This window comes from Delphinus delphis, chromosome 8, assembly GCF_949987515.2.
Source record: "Delphinus delphis chromosome 8, mDelDel1.2, whole genome shotgun sequence".
Classification (NCBI taxonomy): Eukaryota; Metazoa; Chordata; class Mammalia; order Artiodactyla; family Delphinidae; genus Delphinus; species Delphinus delphis.
In genome coordinates, this window is record NC_082690.1 from 87,448,406 (window position 1) to 87,469,620 (window position 21,215).

The 21,215-nt window shown below is 47.2% G+C and overlaps 1 protein-coding gene across 3 annotated transcripts in view; it reads right to left on the reverse strand.

Annotated features, from left to right (window-relative positions):
* Positions 1-21,215, reverse strand: part of PAMR1 (peptidase domain containing associated with muscle regeneration 1) — a 164,459-nt gene that overhangs the window by 21,870 nt on the left and 121,374 nt on the right. For all 3 annotated transcript variants that reach the window (XM_060018707.1, XM_060018706.1, XM_060018708.1), the window contains 4 exons: positions 21,061-21,189; positions 10,894-11,008; positions 6,608-6,825; positions 3,923-4,030 (listed from right to left, as the gene is read on the reverse strand). In XM_060018707.1, the coding sequence (XP_059874690.1) occupies positions 3,923-4,030; positions 6,608-6,825; positions 10,894-11,008; positions 21,061-21,189 (570 nt within the window). The remainder of the gene's footprint in view (positions 1-3,922; positions 4,031-6,607; positions 6,826-10,893; positions 11,009-21,060; positions 21,190-21,215) is intronic.

Sequence of the window (21,215 nt, forward strand, 5' to 3'; positions counted from 1 at the left end):
TCTATTTCTATTCCACTCCCACTCACCGACATACACAGACACAAAGAAGATAAACAGAATAGCTCATATCAAGAGACAGTCAATCGGGACTCTAGAAAAGAGAGACAGGTGGGCTTTACCTGGGAAGGGAAGCCCTCTGGGAGGACTTGATAATGTGACAGGATGGTAACCACAGCTCATCGATCCATCATCTGGAGTCTCATCAAGCCAGGTGGTGAGAATGGTGTCAGAGAGATTGTGAACAACGTGGGAAATGAGGAATTCTGGCCTCTGGTTTTCAATTTGACCGAGATCAGGGTCTTGCACCCTGTACTTCAAATCCTTCATTTGCTTAAAGGATCATCTACCTTTCCACAAAACCGTTAGGAAAGCAGCAACTATGAAGTGGTTCCCCCTCATCAGATTTGGTACTACATAAACAAAAGATGCAATTCTCATTAATACTGGCTTTGGCGCTTTTTTTTTTTGCGGTACGCGGGCCTCTCACTGTTGTGGCCTCTCCCGTTGCGGAACACAGGCTCCGGATGCGCAGGCTCAGCGGCCATGGCTCACGGGCCCAGCTGCTCCGCGGCATGTGGGATCTTCCCGGACCGGGGCACGAACCCATGTCCCCTGCATCGGCAGGCGGACTTTCAACCACTGCACCACCAGGGAAGCCCGGCTTTGGCGCTTTTAAAGCCATTTTTAAAAAACATATGCCTAGTCCAATCTGGACAATTTAGAATTTGGAGAATCCCAGAATGCTTCAGTTTCTTATTAATTTTGAAAGAATTTCCTCCAGGGAGGTTTGTTCGGTTTTTTGATATACTCATGAGAAAAACAATAGTTTTTTTTTCTTTTCTTTTTCTAGATGATAGACTGCTCAGGAAAAATGGTTAACATTTGTTCAAAAATTACAAGGTAAACTGCCACAGCTAACTGTGATCATTCCCTCACTGAGTTAGTTGGAATTCATGCTGAATTTCCTAAAAGGAAAAACAGACCTAAATCTTACAGAAAATAATCAAACATTTGGTCCCCTACATTGATGCTAGCAAATGGCATATCAGATATCCACCACCAATATCTTCACCCAGTCACAACTATAGGGTACTACGGAAATCACGGTTTTTGAACAACATTTTGTAAAGTAGCTAGGAAGAATTCTCTTGACCATCTATACTGATGTTTTGAGACGGAAAGTGATTTGAGACCAAAAGTGATTTGAGACAGTTTTTGAACCAAGCTAGGAATCAGTTCATAATGACATATTTTACGTGTTTTTCGTCGTGGTTAATTGTTTTGTTTTGTTTTGGTATTTTGCTGGATAGAATAACAATGATGAGAAGTCGTTTTTTTTTTTTGGCTCAAAAGCTACTCATAAATATTTTACTCAAAACTTTTGGACCAATTTCCTTCCCCCCCTCCACCCGCCCCTCCATGATTTGATCCAGCTTCTTAAAGGCATTTTGACTTATTTGGTGATGTTTTAACTTCACTCCAATTTTACCTTTATTTATCAAAGCTCTAATATCGTACAGTTAGTTCACCAAGAATTTAAGCCTTCCTTTTTTGTTCCCCCTCTGCATCTAAAGGGTAGAGCTCAGGATTTGCCATTGTCAAGACTCCAGAATCACTCCATATACAAATTCTTGAAACAAAGGGAAAGCAACATTTCTCTTCCCTACCTTGCACACAACCCAGTGAACTTAAACGAGGCAGGAACCACAAAGCAGAACATCATTTTCTAAGAATCCGGCATCATCGCACTCAGGTCAGCTGGGCCGCCCCAAAGCAAGGAGTGCTTTGAGTAGAATGAAATGTACACTCAAGGACACGCTACCGAAACTGGCTTCGGTCTACATTGTTTGCAAGGCAAGTTCACGAAATTAATTGAAAAAATGCATGAACTTTATAGAATGCTGTCAGACCAGGCCCCTTATATATAGGATGACCCCAAAGTTACCCGTGCACGCTAGTTAGAAGTGATGGTAGCAAACACGGCTGGTGCTCTGTCCTCGGATGCCCTTTATCTTCTCTCCCCCGCCCAGTCTACACTGTTTTACTTCCAATGGCCTGCACCTACCAACTCTTCCACTGCTCAAGGGTTATTGGAACCACTCTGGCACACAGCGTAGAAACTTAAGCATGTCCTGCTCGCCCAAGGCAGCCCTTAGGCAATCACCGATTGCAGCTGGGCTATGAAAGCCCAGCTGCTTTGCATTAAAGCCAGGACACAGTCTGAGATGTACTTCACATTCCAGAGTCCATTGCCTGTTAACACTAAGGCTGGGATTTTGCCTGAAATCATGACTCTGCTTGGCTTCCTTCCCTCCTGGCCCAGCTTCCCCACTCCCTTACCAGCTTCGCCTGGGGGCATGTCCACACACATCCGCATGTCAGGATTTGCTTCAGGGGAACCCTGCCTAGGTCATTAGCTGCCCTCCTTGGCTTTCCCCACATTTTGATTCTTCTTGTTCTTCCAAACGTCTCATTCCGTGTTGACAGCTGCAGTTTGTGGTACCTGTTTTAAGTCTCAAACTTCTGTTAGGACACACACAGGGTCTCGGTTACCAGAGACCCTTGATAGGTGATTCCTAGTCATAGTGTGTATTTTAAGTTCCTCTCTGCCAATGGCACAGTCCTGGGTACTGCACCACTGGGCTGGATGTCACCTCATGCTGCCGTGGGCAGTGGTCAGCATTTGTACCCTTCCCCAGGGCAATGGATTTGCCCCATCAGATACATGTTCTAGTTTCTCTCCTCTGGCAAAAGTCTGAGTCTAATATCGGAGAAGGGTCATGATCTGCCTTTCAAAAACATGAATTAGAAACTTCTACCTGCTTCTGAGTGAGTTATTCCTTTGTGTTTGTTTCTTCTTATTTCTGCTGTTTGGTTGAACCAGAGTTAATGAGGGCTACTGTACCTGAGCAGGACCCTTGGACCCTTCCCGGGACAGACTCCCCCCCCATATCCTCCACTGTAGCTCCTCTCTGAAGTACCTAGATAATAGTATCTGGTGCACATTTCCTGAGTTGTTTTACAGATGCTAAAACCACCACCAAGTGGAAGAAATTAACTACTTGATGATCATGGGCATGTAGCTCCCAGACCTACCGGCACCTAAGGACTGATAATGTTTATCCCTCTGACACCACTCTGTTACCTCACCATCAACTGATCAGAGAATTGTACACGAGCTGATCACATACCCTGTGACCCGCCCTCCCTCACCTGGCCTTTAAAAATGCTTTGCTGAAACCCTTCGGGGAGTTCCGGCTTTTCCTAGCCCTAGCTGTCCTGGACTCCTTGTAGGTGCCCTACGATAAATGCCGCACTTTCCTTCACCACAACCCGGTGTCAGTAGATTGGCTTCACTGCACGTGGGCGAGCAGACCCACGTTTGGTTCGGTAATACTACTATGGTTCTGCTTCTGACTTGTGTCTGAGAGTGTGGGTGACTCAATGGGACAGCCAGGATACAGCTCAGGCAGGAGGTGGGACTTGAGTGGTGACAGCAGAAGGGGAGCCGTCCTAGAGAACGATGTGTGGAATTCCATAGCTGGCATGACTCCAAAATTTGGATCCTGGGATGGACAGGGAGTTCAGACTCTGGGCCCCAGGTGGGTGTATGATGGTGGCTTTCTACCGTTGACACTTTCTCACTGTGTTTGAGCTCGGAATGTTATTCAAGGCCACTGAAGGCGTTATCTTTTTGAGAGGTATCTTCAGCAGTTGAGGACAAAACTGGGTGGTTCCAGACATCCTGACTCAAAGGTAGCCCAGCCCTCTTGAGATCCACTCAATGGCAAAGCCCACGTTATCCACCATCTTGGAGGGACCACGGTAGACAGCAGGGAACGACGCCCCCGGCAAGCTCCCCAAACCCTCTCCATGCCAGCCCCACGTGACACCTTAACTCCCACTCCGGAGGCAAACTCACGATTTTCACAGCGCTGCCCGGTGTAGCCTGCCAGGCAGGCGCACTTGTAAGATCCGGTGTTGTCAAGAAGGCAACTGCCGTCATGGAAACACGGCGCCGAGGAACAGGCTGTAAGAGAAAAGGCAACTTCTCTCAGTGCCCCGGGCAGTGAGTCCGTTTCTTCAAGCCTCCGGTCTTTCACTTGTTCGTCAGTCTTCCTGCAATTTTTTAACTCCTTTTATCGATATCATGTTACCATTGTTTGAGATTGCCTGAAACAGCTGCTCATTAATCAAATGCTGCTGATGTTATCTGATGTTTTCCAAGGCCCCAGAAGTATGCTCCAGACACTTAAGAGTCTGAGACAACACACACAGGCGCACCACACAATTAAAGCGGAGGCGGGCTTCACCCCCTCCTGTAGGCGCTCGGTGGGAGACAGCAGCCTTGGGTAATAGATCATCTTTTTTTTCAAGGAAGCTCAGTATCCGGGATACTGGGGGAAAGGAACCGGAAGATGATCTTCATGACACTAGTGAAAGTGTACTCAAGAAGTTTCAGACACGCATTCTGTAAACAGTAGTCCCTTGAGATACTGAGAGTTAAGATCTCAGATAGGGTGGGGAAATGCTACTGGTGTTAAATGATAATTAACCAGATTCTCTACTGCAGAACTTCTCGGAACACTCCACATTCCGAGGTGCCTCGTGAATTTCTAAGAATGTACATAACGTCCCACCTTTCACAGGCTTATCTGACCTGAGAGACTGCATTTTACAGAGTGTCCTGGGGACTATTTTTCTACAGAGAACACTGGGAAACACTAGTCTGCTTGTTACCCACCAATTCCACATTCATGTACCCTGGTGTAGAAATATATCAGAGTCAAGTTCAACAAACCCAAATCGAGTGTTTGCTCTGTGTAAGGCACTGGAGGGATACAAAGTTGAACAGGAGCTCCCACTCACCAGATCAGAGCCTTTGGAAGAAGAGTAGGCAGTGACTACAAACTGAAGCATGATTCAGTTAGTGTCAGAAAAGAGAGAAAGTGCTAGAAGACATTCAGAAAAAGGCAAAGCCACAGCCCATCAGAACAAGGGAAAAGGCTTAACAGGGGAGGAGAAATCCGATAGGGCCTCGAAGGGTGGGACTTGATGGGCAGGAGTTGGGAGGTGGGTTTAGTCAGAGGAAGTAACTTGAGCACAGGCGGGATGCTTCGGGTGTTTGAGGAACGGGAAGAGCTCTGTCTGACTGTTTGACAATGGAGACCAGAGTTTCCAGAGTTCTCCAGGGGAGGTTGAAGAAGAGACCCTCCTAACTCTCCCCTCAGTCACAGGGTCACAGGCTGGCGAGCCACTGCTGCCCCCAACTGCCGACTGCCGTAAACACTCCCAGATGTATCTCAGCCTCAGCTGGTAGGGCGTCACCGAGGGGCAAGGATTCAGCCACAGGCCGACCGCACCACAGCAGCAAAGCTTCTAGAACTCCCAGGCTCTGAGCAGCTGCAGAGGAGACTGACATCCCGGAAGGAGGCAGTCACACAGGAGCAACTGCCTAGAGCTCCTGTGGGACCATTCTCCGCACGAGGAGGCTGGGGAGGGTGGGCTGTCTGCCGGTCTTGCTGAAAGGACAGGGCGGATGCCACTACTGCCTGCCTCCCTTCCTGAGACTTCTGTATCACACCTTCCATAAGGAAGCTATAATGGTCAATTGCAATTTTTAAAATTCAGTATTAAAATAATAGAACTTCCAGCTCGAGTTTATTTTGTAAAACCTGATGCAATCCAATCTCTGAGGACTGAGCACTTTGTTCATTCTGGCCAAATCCTACTTCCTAAATGAACAGGACAGGAGGTGAAGTCAGACTCAGAGTTACTCATAAAGTATGTGGCATTTCCTATGTTGTTTAAGACTTTGAACACCTATTTGAAAGATGACAAAGGGAGGCTCAGGGCATGCCTGGGGCAAGGCGGCTACTGAGGGCTTCCTCTGTACCAGACACTGTGCTAAGCTCTTCATCTGTTCTGTCTTCCAGCACCTCCTTAACGGAGCAGGATCTAGGGTTATGTCCTTATTCCCTGATTAGGAACATGAGGCCCAGAGAAGTAGAACTTGTCCAAGCCACACGGCTTAATCTGCTAGGGACCAAAGCTAATGCTCTTAACCATGACAGCCCCTAATAGAAGCTCTAGAGCCAAACTGTACAGATCCCTGGTTCCATCCCCAGAGCTGTGCAACAACAGACAAATTACCTGGTCTCTCTGTGGTGCAGCATCTAAACAGGGGAGTTAATAATTCTTAGCTCTGGTCCTAGTGAGCGTTTCTGAAATATCCCTTGCCATTGCTCTCTACCTTCTTTTTTTTTTTTTTTTTTTGCGGTACGCGGGCCTCTCACTGTTGTGGCCTCTCCCATTGCGGAGCACAGGCTCCGGACGCGCGGGCTCAGCGGCCACGGCCCACGGGCCCAGCCGCTCTGCGGCATGTGGGATCCACACGAACCCGTGTCCCCTGCATCGGCAGGCGGACTCTCAACTGCTGCGCCACCAGGGAAGCTCCTCTCTCTACCTTCTTAATGTGCAGGTTGCTTCTGAGAACCCAGCACGCTGGGTTTTAACGAGGCTGGGCAGGGAGAAGGGGGGTGCACAGAAAGGAACGTTTGTCTGGAGCACAGCCATAAAATGCGCCATTCGTCTCCCTGGCCTTTACCTGTGATCTCCTCAAAGACGGCATGGAAGCCGTCAAAGTTCTTGGAGCCATCTGAGTGGAAGAGGACGTGGAGCGAGGAACCCGAGCTTCGGATGGGAGCCGGCCGCTCGTTGCCACAGAAACGCCTGATGATCTGACTGTCGCTGCTGTCCCCGTCACGGACCTCGACATAGTCATACTGGCACATGTAGTCAAACTCCAGGCTCAACATGACAATCCTGTGGGTGGAGAGGGTGACAGCAGGAAACAGCTGGGCCCCAGATAGCCCTTACACCCCTGGGCAAGTTCAAGGCCAGATGATAAACAGGTCTCTAGAAGAGTGGTGTCATTGGCCTGATGTGATAGGACAATGGTCCTGGAGGACTTGAGGTCAGATACGTTTCTTTTAATGTGTGTAGGTAGGTATTCTGTGTGCAGGTGTGTGTACACGCACGCCCAGGTGAGGGGAGTCCATTCGGAGAATCTCTGCACACACGGGCTCTTCTTCCAGGAGCACTTCTCCTCCCAGGCTGCGTGGCTGGTTCTTTCCTATCCTCGGGTCTCAGCTTAAATATTCTCTCCTCAAAGAGGCTTCCCTGACAACTCTTTCTAAAGGAGATCCATTGTTTTCTTCATAATGCGTAGCTACATTTTAATTTCTCATATTTATCTCCTTGACTTTGTGAGTGTGTGCGCATGCCTGTCTCCTCCCCTTGACTGCAAATTCCTCGAGGGTAGAGTGTGACACTGTCTTATTCCACCACTGTTTGCTTAGTGCCTAACGCAGTGCATGGTGCATAGAGACTAAACAAATATTGCTGAATAGATGACAATGGATACTCTATCGTAATTTTACAACTGGAGAGTGGAAAAGAGTATGTTGTCTTGCAAGACCAAGTAAAGGAAAAAACTCTCTGCACACTCTTCTGTCTGATGGAAGGATCAGAAGATAATTATTCTCTTGGTAACAATTCTTGCCCCAAAGAGTAGAAAAAGTAGCACCATATCAAAATTTCAGAATTGAAAGAGATCTGATATAGCTGTGATTACCTTAAAGGGGTCTTAGGTTTGGAAATACTGGGGTGCAGCAGATCAAAAAAGCAGAAGGGAACCTTAAGCTCCCATTTCCAAGAAATAAGAAGAGAGGCAGTCACATCCCAGGGCAAGAGAGGAAAAGACATTTTTTAGAAGATTCCCAAGGGAATGCCTAATTATCAAGTTCACAAAATGTGCGCCTGTATCTTGTCCCTCACAGTTTGGAGAAGTTAGGCACAGACAGAAGAGCTCAGAACTACAACCTGAAAAGTTGAGTCCTGGGCTATTTCTACCACCTTGGGTAAAAACTTCAGGAGCCAGAGTTAGAGAACAATCAGGATACTCTAAATGCTCTTAAAGGTCTTACTGAAAAAGAAACCCAATCAGTGAGTGTGCTCAGTGTTTATTTTTCAAAGATGTTTATCACAAAATCTTTTGCTAGGGAGTGTACGTCCTATTAATCATACTTTGTGAAACATGCTGTAGCATGTAAGGATCTGACTTCTCATCCAGATGCCACCACCAACTCACCGTGAGCCTTGAGCAATCACTTCCTTCTCTGGGCTTTGGTATCTTAGTCTAAAAAGGGTAGGAGCGGGGACAAGGCCACCACCCAACAGAGATCACGGCTTTTTCTGAAACTGAAACATGAGACATTGCAACTTGTATTTACATTCATTCATTTGTTCACTTATTCAACACATTTGTGGCAGGTCTGCACTGTGTCAGACGCTGTTCTAGGTGCTGAAAGTACAGCCGTGCTCCAAGTAGACACAGTGCCCGCCCTCATGGAGTTCGGATCTGGGGGACAGACAATAAGCAAGGAAACCAGAAAACAAAGGAATTGTTGGCAATAGAGACAGTGGATGAACTTGAGATTATTTTACAAGTAAGGAAGTAGATTTTGTGATGACCTGGCTGTGGGAGGTGATGGAAAAGGGGGGCATCAGGGAGGACTGCCAGCTTTTGGGCTGAACACTAGGCTTCAGAGTATTTATGTCCTTATTATTATCCCTGGCCAGCAGGTCCAGGTTTGACTGGAAGGAAAGAAATCTACATATTTCCAATCCCTAGGGCCCTTTCCCAGGCAGGTGATGTGCTTCTCAATCCTTCCACCATTTTGGACTTTTGTTTGGCGGGGTTGGGGGAGGGGATTTATTTTGTATCCTGTATCTCCTGAGAAGCTCTTCAGAGGCCCCTGAGGGGACCACTGGTCCTGGTCCCTGAGCTGCTGAAAAATTAACATGTGGCATTTAACACCTGCCATTATCATCCTGCCAGACTCAGCCTGGAGCCCGTTCAGCAGAACTGTGTGGCCTCTCACTTCCTCCTTGAGTTAACCTTCCTCTGGGAAAGTCCACTTAAAGAAGCTTACTCCTAACCCCAGGACCTGGGGGAGCAAGAAGACCAGCTACTAAGCACAGCTTTGATGAGCAGGATTGAGAAGGGGACCTGATTTGCCAGATCTTTCCCAAGTGGGTATCGTGTTGCCCCTCCTGAAGGACAGAACTCCATGGAGGAGCCAGCTGGCATGTGGTAACCTCCAGGTGCATTGATCCACCCAGAAAACACCTACTGAAAGCCTGTGCCCTAGAAGATTAGAGATTTCCATCACCACCAACCTCCCCACTGGTTAGAAAAGGGAAGAGCTAGGTGGACAATGTCCCTAGATGTCCCAGGGGAGAGTGGGCCACTCTGCTTCCCTAGAGAGGAAGAGCAGAGGTGCTTGCCAGGGGAGAGAAGATACACTGGAAGCAGGGAGCACTTCTTTCAACTTTATTTATGCTACAAGAATCCACCAAGCTGGGAATGTGAATTGGTACAGCCACTATGGAGAAAAGTATGGAGGTTCCTTAAAAAACTACAAATAGAACTACCATATGACCTAGCAATCCCACTACTGGGCATATACCCTGAGAAAACCAAAATTCAAAAAGAGTCATGTACCACAATGTTCATTGCAGCTCTATTTACAATAGTCCGGAGATGGAAACAACCTAAGTGCCCATCATCGGATGAATGGATAAAGAAGATGTGGCACATATATACAATGGAATATTACTCAGCCATAAAAAGAAACGAAATTGAGCTATTTGTAATGAGGTGGATAGACCTAGAGTCTGTCATACAGAGTGAAGTAAGTCAGAAAGAGAAAAACAAATACCGTATGCTAACACATATATATGGAATTTAAGAAAAAAAAATGTCATGAAGAACCTAGGGGTAAGACAGGAATAAAGACACAGACCTCCTACAGAACGGACTTGAGGATATGGGGAGGGGGAAGGGTAAGCTGTGACAAAACGAGAGAGAGGCATGGACATATACACACTACCAAACGTAAGGCAGATAGCTAGTGGTAAGCAGCCGCATAGCACAGGGATATCAGCTCGGTGCTTTGTGACTTGTGACCACCTGCAGGGGTGGGATAGGGAGGGTGGGAGGGAGGGAGATGCAAGAGGAAAGAGATATGGGAACATATGTATAACTGATTCACTTTGTTATAAAGCAGAAACTAACACACCATTGTAAAGCAATTATATCCCAATAAAGATGTTAAAAAAAAAAAAAAAGAATCCACCAAGCACCTGTGGTGTGTACCGGGTCCTGTTTCAGGCACCTGGATGCAGCAGTGAGGAGGTCTCACAAAACAGGATACACTCATGTTATTTATCTACACTTACAATAAACCTGGGTCTATACTTTGGACTGTGGCATAAATGAGTCACATTTGTGAGGACCCCAAAGCTCTATAAGAAGAATCAGCTTATCTTCCACGTGTGTGAAATAATCAGTTTATTGGCTGCAGGGGCGGTGGCTGTCTTCTGAGAACAGCAATGAAAGGGGCTGTGATGAGCATAAACCCCGGCCTAGAGGGCAAATCCCTTAAAGGTTAGGCCTGTCCTTATGTCTTCCCTTCCCTCCCATAGAGTCTAGTCCGGTACTGAGTGAATAGGAAGGCTTGGTCAGGATCTGGGGGTTGGGGGATAGATTGCTCTCGGTGTCCTGCTGTGTTGGTATTATCCTTGGGTCACCGTCACCTGAGCCTCACTGTCGTTGGGCAGTGAGTGACAAACATCTAATTGACTATAGCTGTACCCAGGCCTTAGCCCACAAAATCACTGAGAGGTAAAGATTCTAATATACATTTTCTGCTTTTAAAAATGAAGTTCTGATGATTAGCCCTTGGTCACTAGGATCCAGGACCTTTGGTCCTGTTACTGTGCTTCCTTATAACCTCAGACTCCCTAATTCTGACCCCAGCCCCTTACCTTAGCTGGATGATAAACCCAGGTTTGGTGTGAATGGTCCATTCGCAGTGAGCATTCAGGGGGTAGCTCTCCAACAAAATCTGACCCTTCGGGACTCGTAGAACCTGGCCACATCCTAAGAAGAGAAGATTGGGGAATGGAAATTGGAGTCAACAGGAAAGAGATGGTAAAAGGTCGCAAAGCCTCTGAGCTCATCCCACACCCTTGAGAACAGAATGGAGAAGGATATTTCTACTTCTCAAGCACCTGGCGATGTGCTAGGCAATCGGCAGTGAATTGTTAATTCCTCTGATCCAGCCAACAGCTTGAGAAGAGAAGTAGTACCATTCCAGTTTTCCAGATGGAAAAATAGATAACCAGAGATTAAATAACTTGTCTAGCTACTAAGTGACAAAGCAGAGATTTAAACCTGTGTCTGGACGTAAAGTCCAAGCCACTCTCTCCCCTGCCTCTCTAAGACGGCCGCATGCCAGCCTGCTGCTGCCACCTTACCAGGCTCAGAAAGCAGGCCCTCCCCGCAGCTCTACATGGGACACTGTGGCCTTTGTCCAGAGTCTAAATCTGCATAAGACCCTTTGGTCTGTGTTCCCTGCACATTCGCTACCCCACAAATATAACCCCAAAGCAACTCCTTCCTGAACCCCCTCCATCTATTTAGAAAATGTATGTATTAATTTGTTCTGTGAGCAACTATGTGATAAACACCTGCAGGGGGACATGAACTCCAACCATTTGGACTGGATTAGTGGTTTTCAATTTTTTTCTACCTCCCAAGCCCTTTTTTTTTCCAGACAAACTCTTATGAAGACCACCAATTTAATTTTTAAAAATGGATCCAAGAGGGGCTCCTGGTTGAAGCAGAAGCTGGGGCCCCAAGCCCTCCACTCTCACTATCACCTTGGTCTCCTGAGTTACCTCCAAGGAATCCCCAAGATTTGAAAACCACGGAACAGAGTCTTCATTAAATTATATCATATCTTCTAGTGTTAAGCAGAGATGTGTAAGATGCACCTTAGTTTTACAAAAGAGTTTGGGAGAATTGTCTTGAATTGGTGTTATAGAAAAAAATGTTATCTGGGTCATGTAAATAAACTATATTTTCTACCAGAGTTGGCAAACTATGATCCATGGGCCAAATCCGGCTTCCTGCCTGTTTTTTAAATAAAGTTTTATTGGAACACAGCCACACCCATTTTTAATGCATTGTCTAAGGTCAGTTTCCAGCTATAATGGCAGAGTTGAGTAGCTGCAAAAAGAGACAGGAGAATCCACAGAAATGAAAATATTTACCATCTGCCCCTTTACAGAAAAAGTGTATTTAACCCTGTTCTACACAGAACCCAGTTTAACCTCATAAATTCTGGACATGCGGTTATCTTCAATAACCCCCCCAAATAAATTCTCATTGCTCAAAAGAAAAATATGAACATCAGTGGATGGTGCCTCATGGCAGGATGATGTTAGTAATAATTCTACAGTGTTAGGAATACAGCCCAAACTCTGCTTTTGACAAGCTGTGAGGTCTGAAGCTTGTGACTTTTGCAAAACTGAGTGCTAGGCAGCATGAGTCATCTCATCATTAGGACGTTTATTGCTGCTGCCCAGCACCACATGGGAAACATCTTCCACCACTTTCCATGTGGGGCTCCTGTCTGGGCCAGGCCTCCATTCTCTCTCTCTGCAATTCCAGCCTCCTCACATCCATCCTTGTCTCCCAACTTCCCATTCTCCACGTAGCAGCCAAAGCCACCTTTAAATAAATAAATTAGATCACATTACTCTCTCGACTCGACCCTCCAAAGGCTGGCCACTGTGCCTCCCCTTCCCACAGCATCCACGGCCCTGCCTCACGGACCGCCCAGCCCTGCCCTCTGCCCGGTTTCTACCACCACCCATCTGGTCTTCATGCAGCTCCAGACACACGGCCTCCTTTCTGTCCCAGCTCCAAGCCTTGCACCCACTGCTCCCTTAACCTACAAGGTTCATCTTCTTCCACATCTCCTTCCTTTGGGAATTAAGCTCAACTGCTGCTTCTTCAAAGAAAACTTCCTGGACCACCCAGCTAAAATGGACCTTCACGTCTCTACAGTCAGTGCCTTTTACTCGATTTTGTTTTCTTCTTAACACACATCACTATCTGAAATTATCTAGCTTATCTGCTTACTCCCTTTGGTAGAGCTGGGACTTCTCTAGCTTGTACACCTAGAATGGAAACTGGCATATAACAGGTGCTCAAAAAAGAGCTGTTGAATGAATGAATGATGATATTGTGACAGGCCAGGGACTGGCTAAGAGACTTACACAAATTCTCTTGTTTAATCCTCACAAGAAACCTGGGAGAACGATATTCATCTCTCCAGTCCCCAGACAGGAACACTAAGGATGGGAGAAGTTAGGTGACTTCCCCACAGCTGGATGGCCAGGAAGTCGGAAGACTGCAGACGACTGTTCTAACTGCCGAGCAGTGGTTACGACGGGACTCCCGAGTCCCGCTGTCATTGGTTTGAGTCTCAGCCTTAGCGTCACGGGGCTGCGTGGCCTTGGGCAATTTTCTTCATCTCGCAGAACCTCACTAGACCGGAGCCAAATGGGAGTAACTAGCACTTACTTCATACGTTTTGCGAGACTTGAATCGGATCACGCACATGGAAAGCAGTTAGCAGAAAACTCAGCAAATGTTAGCTGTTGCTACTTGGTGGCAGAGCGGGGATTTGAACTTGGATCTGTCTAGTACCAAGGCTGGGTCTCTGCTAGTGCATTAAACTGTCGTAGGGTTTCCTGACCCAGCCTTCTCCCACTCGGTTTTGAAGCAGCAGGATTTTTCCACCACCACCCGTCCCCCAAATACATTGAATCTCTGCCCCAGCCCCCAACTTCTGGAAGAGCACGTGCCTTCTGCCTGCATACCTCACACTCCTCATGGCCCCCATCCGCCCATCTGCTGCCCGGCTACGGAAGTGATACATTGGGTGTGAGAGACAAAAAAAGAAACCTTCCTCCACAGTCTCCGCCCCTCTGGGACTGGCAGCCTCCCAGCCACAAGGTGTTAAATCCCAGCTCCGCAGTAAACCTCCTGCAGGGACCCCAAGTCGGAATCAGCAGCAGATGCCGCCAGTCTGCTTCTGGTTTCTTCCCTGGAATCAGACAGCAGTGTCACTGCCCTCCCACCCCGCAGGTCCACGGGGAGCTGGTGCCCCTCCCCAGGCAGGTCTTCTTGGCAAGACCACACGGTCTTTGGCCAGCCCCAGGGTCTCGTGTGGCCTCCGGAGGGCCGGGAGCCCCACCCACCCCGGGGGGCTGGCCCCCAGCCACCTGAGATGCAAGACCACTTGTTCCTGGGGCCCAGGGGCCGTCCTTCAGAAGCAGCCAGGATTCCCGGCCACATGTGACGCCTCGGTCCCTCATGATGTTTTCCTTCTCACTCCAGAGGGGAGGGCAGAGTCGGTCCCAGGAGCGGGGACAAGTTCCAACCAGCCAGAGACAAAGAGGCCACTTCTCAGAGATGTGCTCTGGGGGGAGGGTACTGGGCACCGGGAAAAGGAGAAGGCGCTCTGCTCCCTCCTCACACCAAGCGACTCCCACCTCCACGTGGGCGTCTGAGTCGGAGCGTCCGGGCGCGGGGCAGACTCACTGCACCCTCTGTCTAGGGCAGAACACTGAACACAGGTGAGCGTCCCCGCCAAGGAAGTACGGCTGGCCAACCAAGCAGGTGGTCCTGAGTCTGAAAGACCAGAGAGGCAATGGCCCAGACGAACTGCTCAGATTCCCTGACCATGTCTTGCTGCAGGGGAAGAGGGTGTGTGTATGTGTGCCTGTGTGTGTGTGTGCGCGCGCGCGTGTGTGTGTGCAGGGAATTTTGCCAGCCAAGCCAGACTGTCCCCTGGGATCTCGAATCCTGGACTCATCTCCAAGGCCGCCCCCTCCCCCATCTTTCCCCTTGGCTACAAACCCAGACAAGAGAGAGAGCTGGATAGACTCTGCCTCTACAGAGCTGAAAGGAAACCTTCACGAACTGCTAAGCTAGAAAGAGAGCGGAAGGTTCCCAGCAAAAATGAACACCCCCAGCATTCAGACAAGTCTTGTTATCTCCAGCTGGGGAAGCAAGGAAGGAGAGGCAGGAGAGAGACACAACATACTTCTGAGAAGCAGTGCTTTTTTTTTTTTTTCCTTTAATCTTTCCTCTTGGATGGGGGCGGGGGAAGGACTGAAGAAAGCATTCTGACCTAAAAAGCCATTTGCACTTTCCTTCCTCCTTCAAATAGCACTCAGGAGACAGGACTCACAATGGTTAAGGGGCAGCCTGGAAGCCCGACCAGGTCGTAATCTCAGTTCAGATTTTCCAAGCTGTGGGACCCGAGACAAGTTCTCTAGATTTTCCAAGCCAAGGTTCCCTCACGTGGAAATAAGCATAATAGGAGTACCTGCTACCATGTTGTTGTTGTTGATAAGTTCTTATTTGTTTGAGGATTAAATGAGATAGATGTTGTATGTAGAGCATTTAGCAAGTGCCTGGTACACAGAAACCCTCCGTAAATGGCGCCTAATGCTGTCGCGTCTCGAGTCTTGTCTGGATCTGAGACACAAATTTGGTACAGGAATCACAGGTGACAGCTCAGGTTCTGACCCACCGCTCCAGGGCTCCTAGGAGCCTCTTTACATCATGGGCTGAAGCCCTAAAGCCTGTAGGCCCAGGAGCTCCGACAGTGATGGCAGAACAAAAGCCTGGATGAGGACATGGGAAGGACCAGGAGCCGCAAGGAAGCTCACACCTTCCATGTGATTTGGTTCATCCTACCCTGACCTGCTAGGCCCTCAGACAGGCACTCGGAGTGAGGACCTCACGGGCCTCTCACATCAAGAGGCAGTTTAGTATAGAGGACGAGAGACTGGGCCCTGGGGCCCAGCCTCTGAACTGGCACCTTGGCTTTGCCACTTACCAGCTGCATGACAGCAAGCGGGAAAGTTACTCAGCCCCTCTGTGCCTCAATGCCCTCACCTATAAAAGGCTGTGATGCGGATTAATGAGTTTGTACGTGAAGGTACTTAGAACAATACCTGGTTCAAAATAAGTGCTAAGTGATGGCTTTTGTCAGGGGCTCAGGTCTTCATTAGATGTCCAGGAATGACTTCATGGCTCATCCTGTGACTTGGCCTATATTCCCAACCAATCTGATACTTTATAATGGTGGTTTAAATGTTTGTCTCCTCCACGGCACAGTTCTGTGAGAGCAGGGACCTTGTCTGTCTTGCTCACACCTTTGTATGCATCGAGTAGGTGCTTAATTAATTGTTAACTGAATGAATGACTATGCCGGATTAAATCGAACATCTCCTTGCCCAATCAAACCATTTTTGAAGCCCGTCCCCCCATACCAGTTGTCCTGAGAAGATAACCTCCTCATGGCCAGTGTATATTCTCTTGTCCCTTGGGAAGTTCCATTTTATTATTCTTCCTCTCTGGCCCTACATTGATTTCCTTCCCAACAAAGAAAAAGAAAAAGAGCTCCCTTCAAGGCTCTGGTTTAGTAATAATACCAATAGCAATTACCATTTATTGAGCACTTACTATATACCAGACTCCATGTTAAGGAATTTTATAGACAGCACTTCAGTTAACCCTCACAAAAATCCTCTGAGGGGGCACTATTATTTTCCCCATTTTGTAAATGAGGAAACTGAGATTTACAAAGATTGGGTAACTTTGCCCAAAGTCACGGGAGAGATTAAAATCCAGGTCCTAATGGTTCCAAGCCCAGCTGTTAACTGCCACATAATACCACCCCCAATTTGTTCCTAACTGGGCATTGTTCCTTTCCTGGAAGTGTCAGGACACAAAAGCCCAGAGGAAGATGAGCCAGTTTTCAGTAACTCCACCCAGGTGACTCTATGCTCTCCCAGGAAGAGGGCTCCTTAAATCAGTAAATCGGTCACACACAGATTTGTGAGCCTTTTCTCTCCCTCCCCCTCTCCCTCCTGCTCTCCCTCCTTCCTTCTTTTCTTCCCTCCTTTCCTCCCTCCCTCTCTCCCTCTCCCTCCTTCTCTCTTCCCTTCCTGTCTCCCTCTCTCCCTCTCTCTCTCTCATTTGCTCTTGATCATTCCTGGTTATGGCTCAAGGACCAGCCTGATATTCCAGCCCCACAATCAGTTTTGGTCACAGCTGATGGCCAGTTCCTCTGCTCCTCTGCTTCTATCTATAATATAACTAAGAAAAGAAAAAAGTTTTAAGGGCCTATAATCTCTCCCCATAAATCCTCTCTCATCTAGGTTGCTTTCCTAACCTTCTTACCTCCCTAGATCCTTTGGGGCCCGAAGGGTTGGCATCACTTCAGTGCTACCTAGAAGCATGGCATCCGGGTGGCTCTCGGGCCTTCTCACGCTCATCTCATCTGGTGGCTTAGGAACTTGGTCTGAAGGCCAAGTTAAATAAACTTCACTCTGGAAGTCAGCAGAGTGGTTCCACTTAAGAACTCAACTTTCCTGTTTAAGAAGCTTTGAAAGGAAACCTTGATTTTGACTTTAGAGATCAGTGTCTCTCATGGCCAGCACCAGATCACAGTTCCTAAATACCATTCCCCACAAAAGGAACCAGGATTCGTGGAGAAATGGCTGGTTCCGGGACCTGTATGTAAACAATCAAGGTGAACTTGAAACATTTTGCGAGAGGGTGGGGGGTTACGGTGGCCAAGAAGCAAGGAAGTGCTCAGTGAATGATGTGATGAAGTGGGCTTAAAGGGTCTTCGGTGGCCAATTCTGGGACAATTTGAGCATTAAAAAATGATGGTAGCGCTATTAAATGTGGAAAAAAAGAAAATTCATAAATCCATAGTGCAGAAGAAGAGAGAGCAGGCCAAATGTGGGAAAATAATAATAATGGGTAAATCCAGGTAAAGGATGAATGAAGTATTCTTTCACCTTTCTGTGTATTTAAAACTTTTCAAAATAGAAAGTTGGAGAAAGAAGGAATCAGCTTCTTAGCCTGAATATTCTGAGATCACTAAACCAATATTTCCTGGCCAGGAAGATGTGAAGAAAGTTGTCTCCTGGGCTCAGTGACCTCCAGCCCTTCTCCAATTCTCTTGGTTAATGGAACTTGTCAATGGTTATGAATCAATCAATCACCTAATGGATTTTAAGACTCTAAGTAGTTAGGTTAATACCAACTGTGACAAGCATTGTCAAGGACAGGGAGCAAATAAAGGTGCTACCACGACTGCTCAGTACTGAATGCTCTATAACTCAAATATAAAAGAGGCTGATACCTTCTGGCATTTGCACTCCTCTTTCCTTCTAAGGTTCTATATGGCACTCAGGAAAAAATGCCAGGGCTCTACAACGGGGCTCAGCAGGAAGCCTTCCTCCTCCAGGATTAAAGGGCCTGAAAGGATCGCTTGGGCGCCATCTACTGGGTAAATGCTTGCACTGCCACCTGGCTCCCGCACTGTGCCCCAGCTGTGCACAGACCACCCAAGTGTTCAGCTGCCCCTTAACAGAGGCAGGCAGCACGGTGCCCAGCATTCAACAAATACTGAAACGAATTACTTCCTCTTATGAATTCCCTTCACATTTATTTAGTGCCAGTATGAGCTGTAGGTGATAAGAACCTAATAACAACATATCAATGTCTTCTTAGGGTCGAGCCCTGTTTCCACGAATGTACTGTAAACTCTCGGAGGGTTCATTGTATTCCCTGGTGACCAGCCCGGTGATCCATAAGAAATGCTTCCTTCGTGTATGTGGCTGTGATAAGATAATATCCGTAACTGGGTGGAATGAGGACAGTAATCAGGTAACATACACTGTATGGAATGAGGCTTTCAGAACAAACATCACGGAATTGAACAAGCATAACTGAACCAACAAAGAATGAGATAGGAGTATGACCATCACTTTGCTTCATAGCATTGACCACACTCTTATTTTGTTTTTGTTTTTGTTTTGTTTTGTTTTGTTTTTTGGTCTCTCCTCTCTAATTTTCAAGCTCTAAGACGGCAGTGACTACACCTGTCTTGCTCATCATTGCACCTGGAAGCATCCATTCAAGAAATATTTTTTGAATGGTTATGGGTAGATTTATTCATTAAGCATTTTTTTAATGAATGGGGGCATGTGTGCTCCGCTTTGCCTGCCTAGTTGTGATGACCAGTTGCCCTGAGCCAGTTCTGCTGTCCTTGAGAAGGCTTTGATCCTACACATGGCCACCATGCCTAATCCAACCAATCAGACTCCATACACAGTCAGCTCTTACACTGAGGCTAAACCCAGGACTCAACCAATAGGTACCATTTGGAAAGACACACCTACAGGATTTCTTGGGGCAAATGCAGTCCTTCTGTCTTTGACCTCGCACATGCAAATATTCTTCCCCTTCTCTGCCTAGTCCGATAAACAAACCCACTTACTCACACAGAGTGTTTAGAGTATTGTTTAGGAAATATTTGTACTGTTCCCCTTGGGATGGAATATACTCTCATACTTGACTGATTTGGGGATTAGCCATGTGACTTCCTTGGAATATGAGTGAACGTGATGTGAGCAGAGGCCTTAAATTTGGCTGTGTGTTTGGCTTGGCCTCTTGTGCTTCTGTGACCCACTCTGAGAAGACCACACGCCAAGTTGCCCCTTTGGTCTGAGCCCTGAACCCTAGAGTTCAACCCAGGCCAACCCAGCTGAAACCAGTTAAACCCCAGCCAACTCACAGACCCAGGATAGAGAAAAATACACATCTGTCCTTTTGAGGTTGTTTGTTACACAGCAAAAACTGACAAATCTATATGAACACATTATCACCACCACCCCTGAAAGCTTCAACTTAGAAATTCTGTTCTCTGACCACAATACCTCTTCCATCTACATGTTCCATTGCTTTATTATCACTAAGCCTGCTTTTCCATCTCATCGAGACCTCCAGTCCCTATTCTCTTTACCCGCTTCTTTTCGGTTTCATGTCCTACGCAACCTGGACCCCTGGACAATCATGTCTCAGCCAACTCTTGGATCAACCAAATGACTGCTTTTATCCATCTCTGCTACCATGCTGCCAGAGAGCATCATCCACCTGTCCTGGCTGCATCACCTACACAGGAGTTCCAGCTTCAACTGGGTCCTCAGCCTTGCTTGGACATGCTTTAAATCATCGCTAGCTGGTATATTTCCTCATTCATCACGTGGCTGTCCCAAAACTTTGGTACTCTCAAGCCTCAGCTTCCCTTCTACTCTGCTATCATTAGAGATTTCATACCCTGCTTTGCAGAGAAAACAGAGCTATTAGGAAGAACTCACCACTGGGAGGTAGGTGAGTACTATGGTTGAGAATATGGGGTCTGAAATCACATAGACTTAGGTATCTTCCTCACCCTTTGCCCCAGACTCTTGTATTTTGCAACAGGTTTGATCAAGCGAAGAACACCAATAGCACTCCATCCTCTATTTCTGCAGACTGGAAATATCGTTCATAAGAGTAAAATTACTTAGACCCTAAGACCACCCTGACTGCTCCTGATTCAAATAGGAAACACGTGAAATAGGCTTTGAACGAAACAACGACAGTTTGTACGTTGCTCCAGATCCTGACTCTCAGTTGCTGCAGAGGGGAATCTTAAACTGAGACAGGTTAGATTTCCACTCCATTTTCAAAGGATTATTGACTCAGAGGGGGACACTAATAAAGATTTAGTAATTCTCGGAGATCAAGCGGAACCCAGAAAGAATCCCTTTCCTGGGACACGTGGCATGCTGACCATTTGATATGGGTTCCAGGAATTTAACTCAGGACTCAAGAAGGTTTCCAATAGAAATTCATATGTTAAATGCACTACAGACTTAGCATTTTTGAAGCCTTATTCACTGCTTGCTGACCAATGACAACACGCAATTGCTTCTCAGTGGACATGAGGCATGCTCTGTGCAGAATGCATTGGCTTCATTTAGGAGAGAGGGGAAGATTTAAGAACAGACAGAAACCTCCTGTGGCCAATTCCAAACAGAAGTCCACAATCCACACCCAACAGATGGAAACACATCTTTGCTTTTTAAAGTCTTACCTAGAAAGCCCTCTGGCCACAAACTTTCCAGAACTCAGAGTCCAATAAGATAAACCTTAGTCCATGGCAAAGCTGAGACTTTAAAGGAGCACACGCTAGAGATGGAGCTATGTCAGGGTCTACTCACGCATGCAGTCTCCTCCGTACCAGCCCGCGTGGCACTCTGCACAGTAGATGCCCTTCACGTAGAAGTCGTCCAGAGTACCCCCCCAAGAGCCGTTTCGGCACGTCTTGCAGTTTTCAAAGATGGTACAACCTGAAAATTTTCCAAGCAGAAGGGTG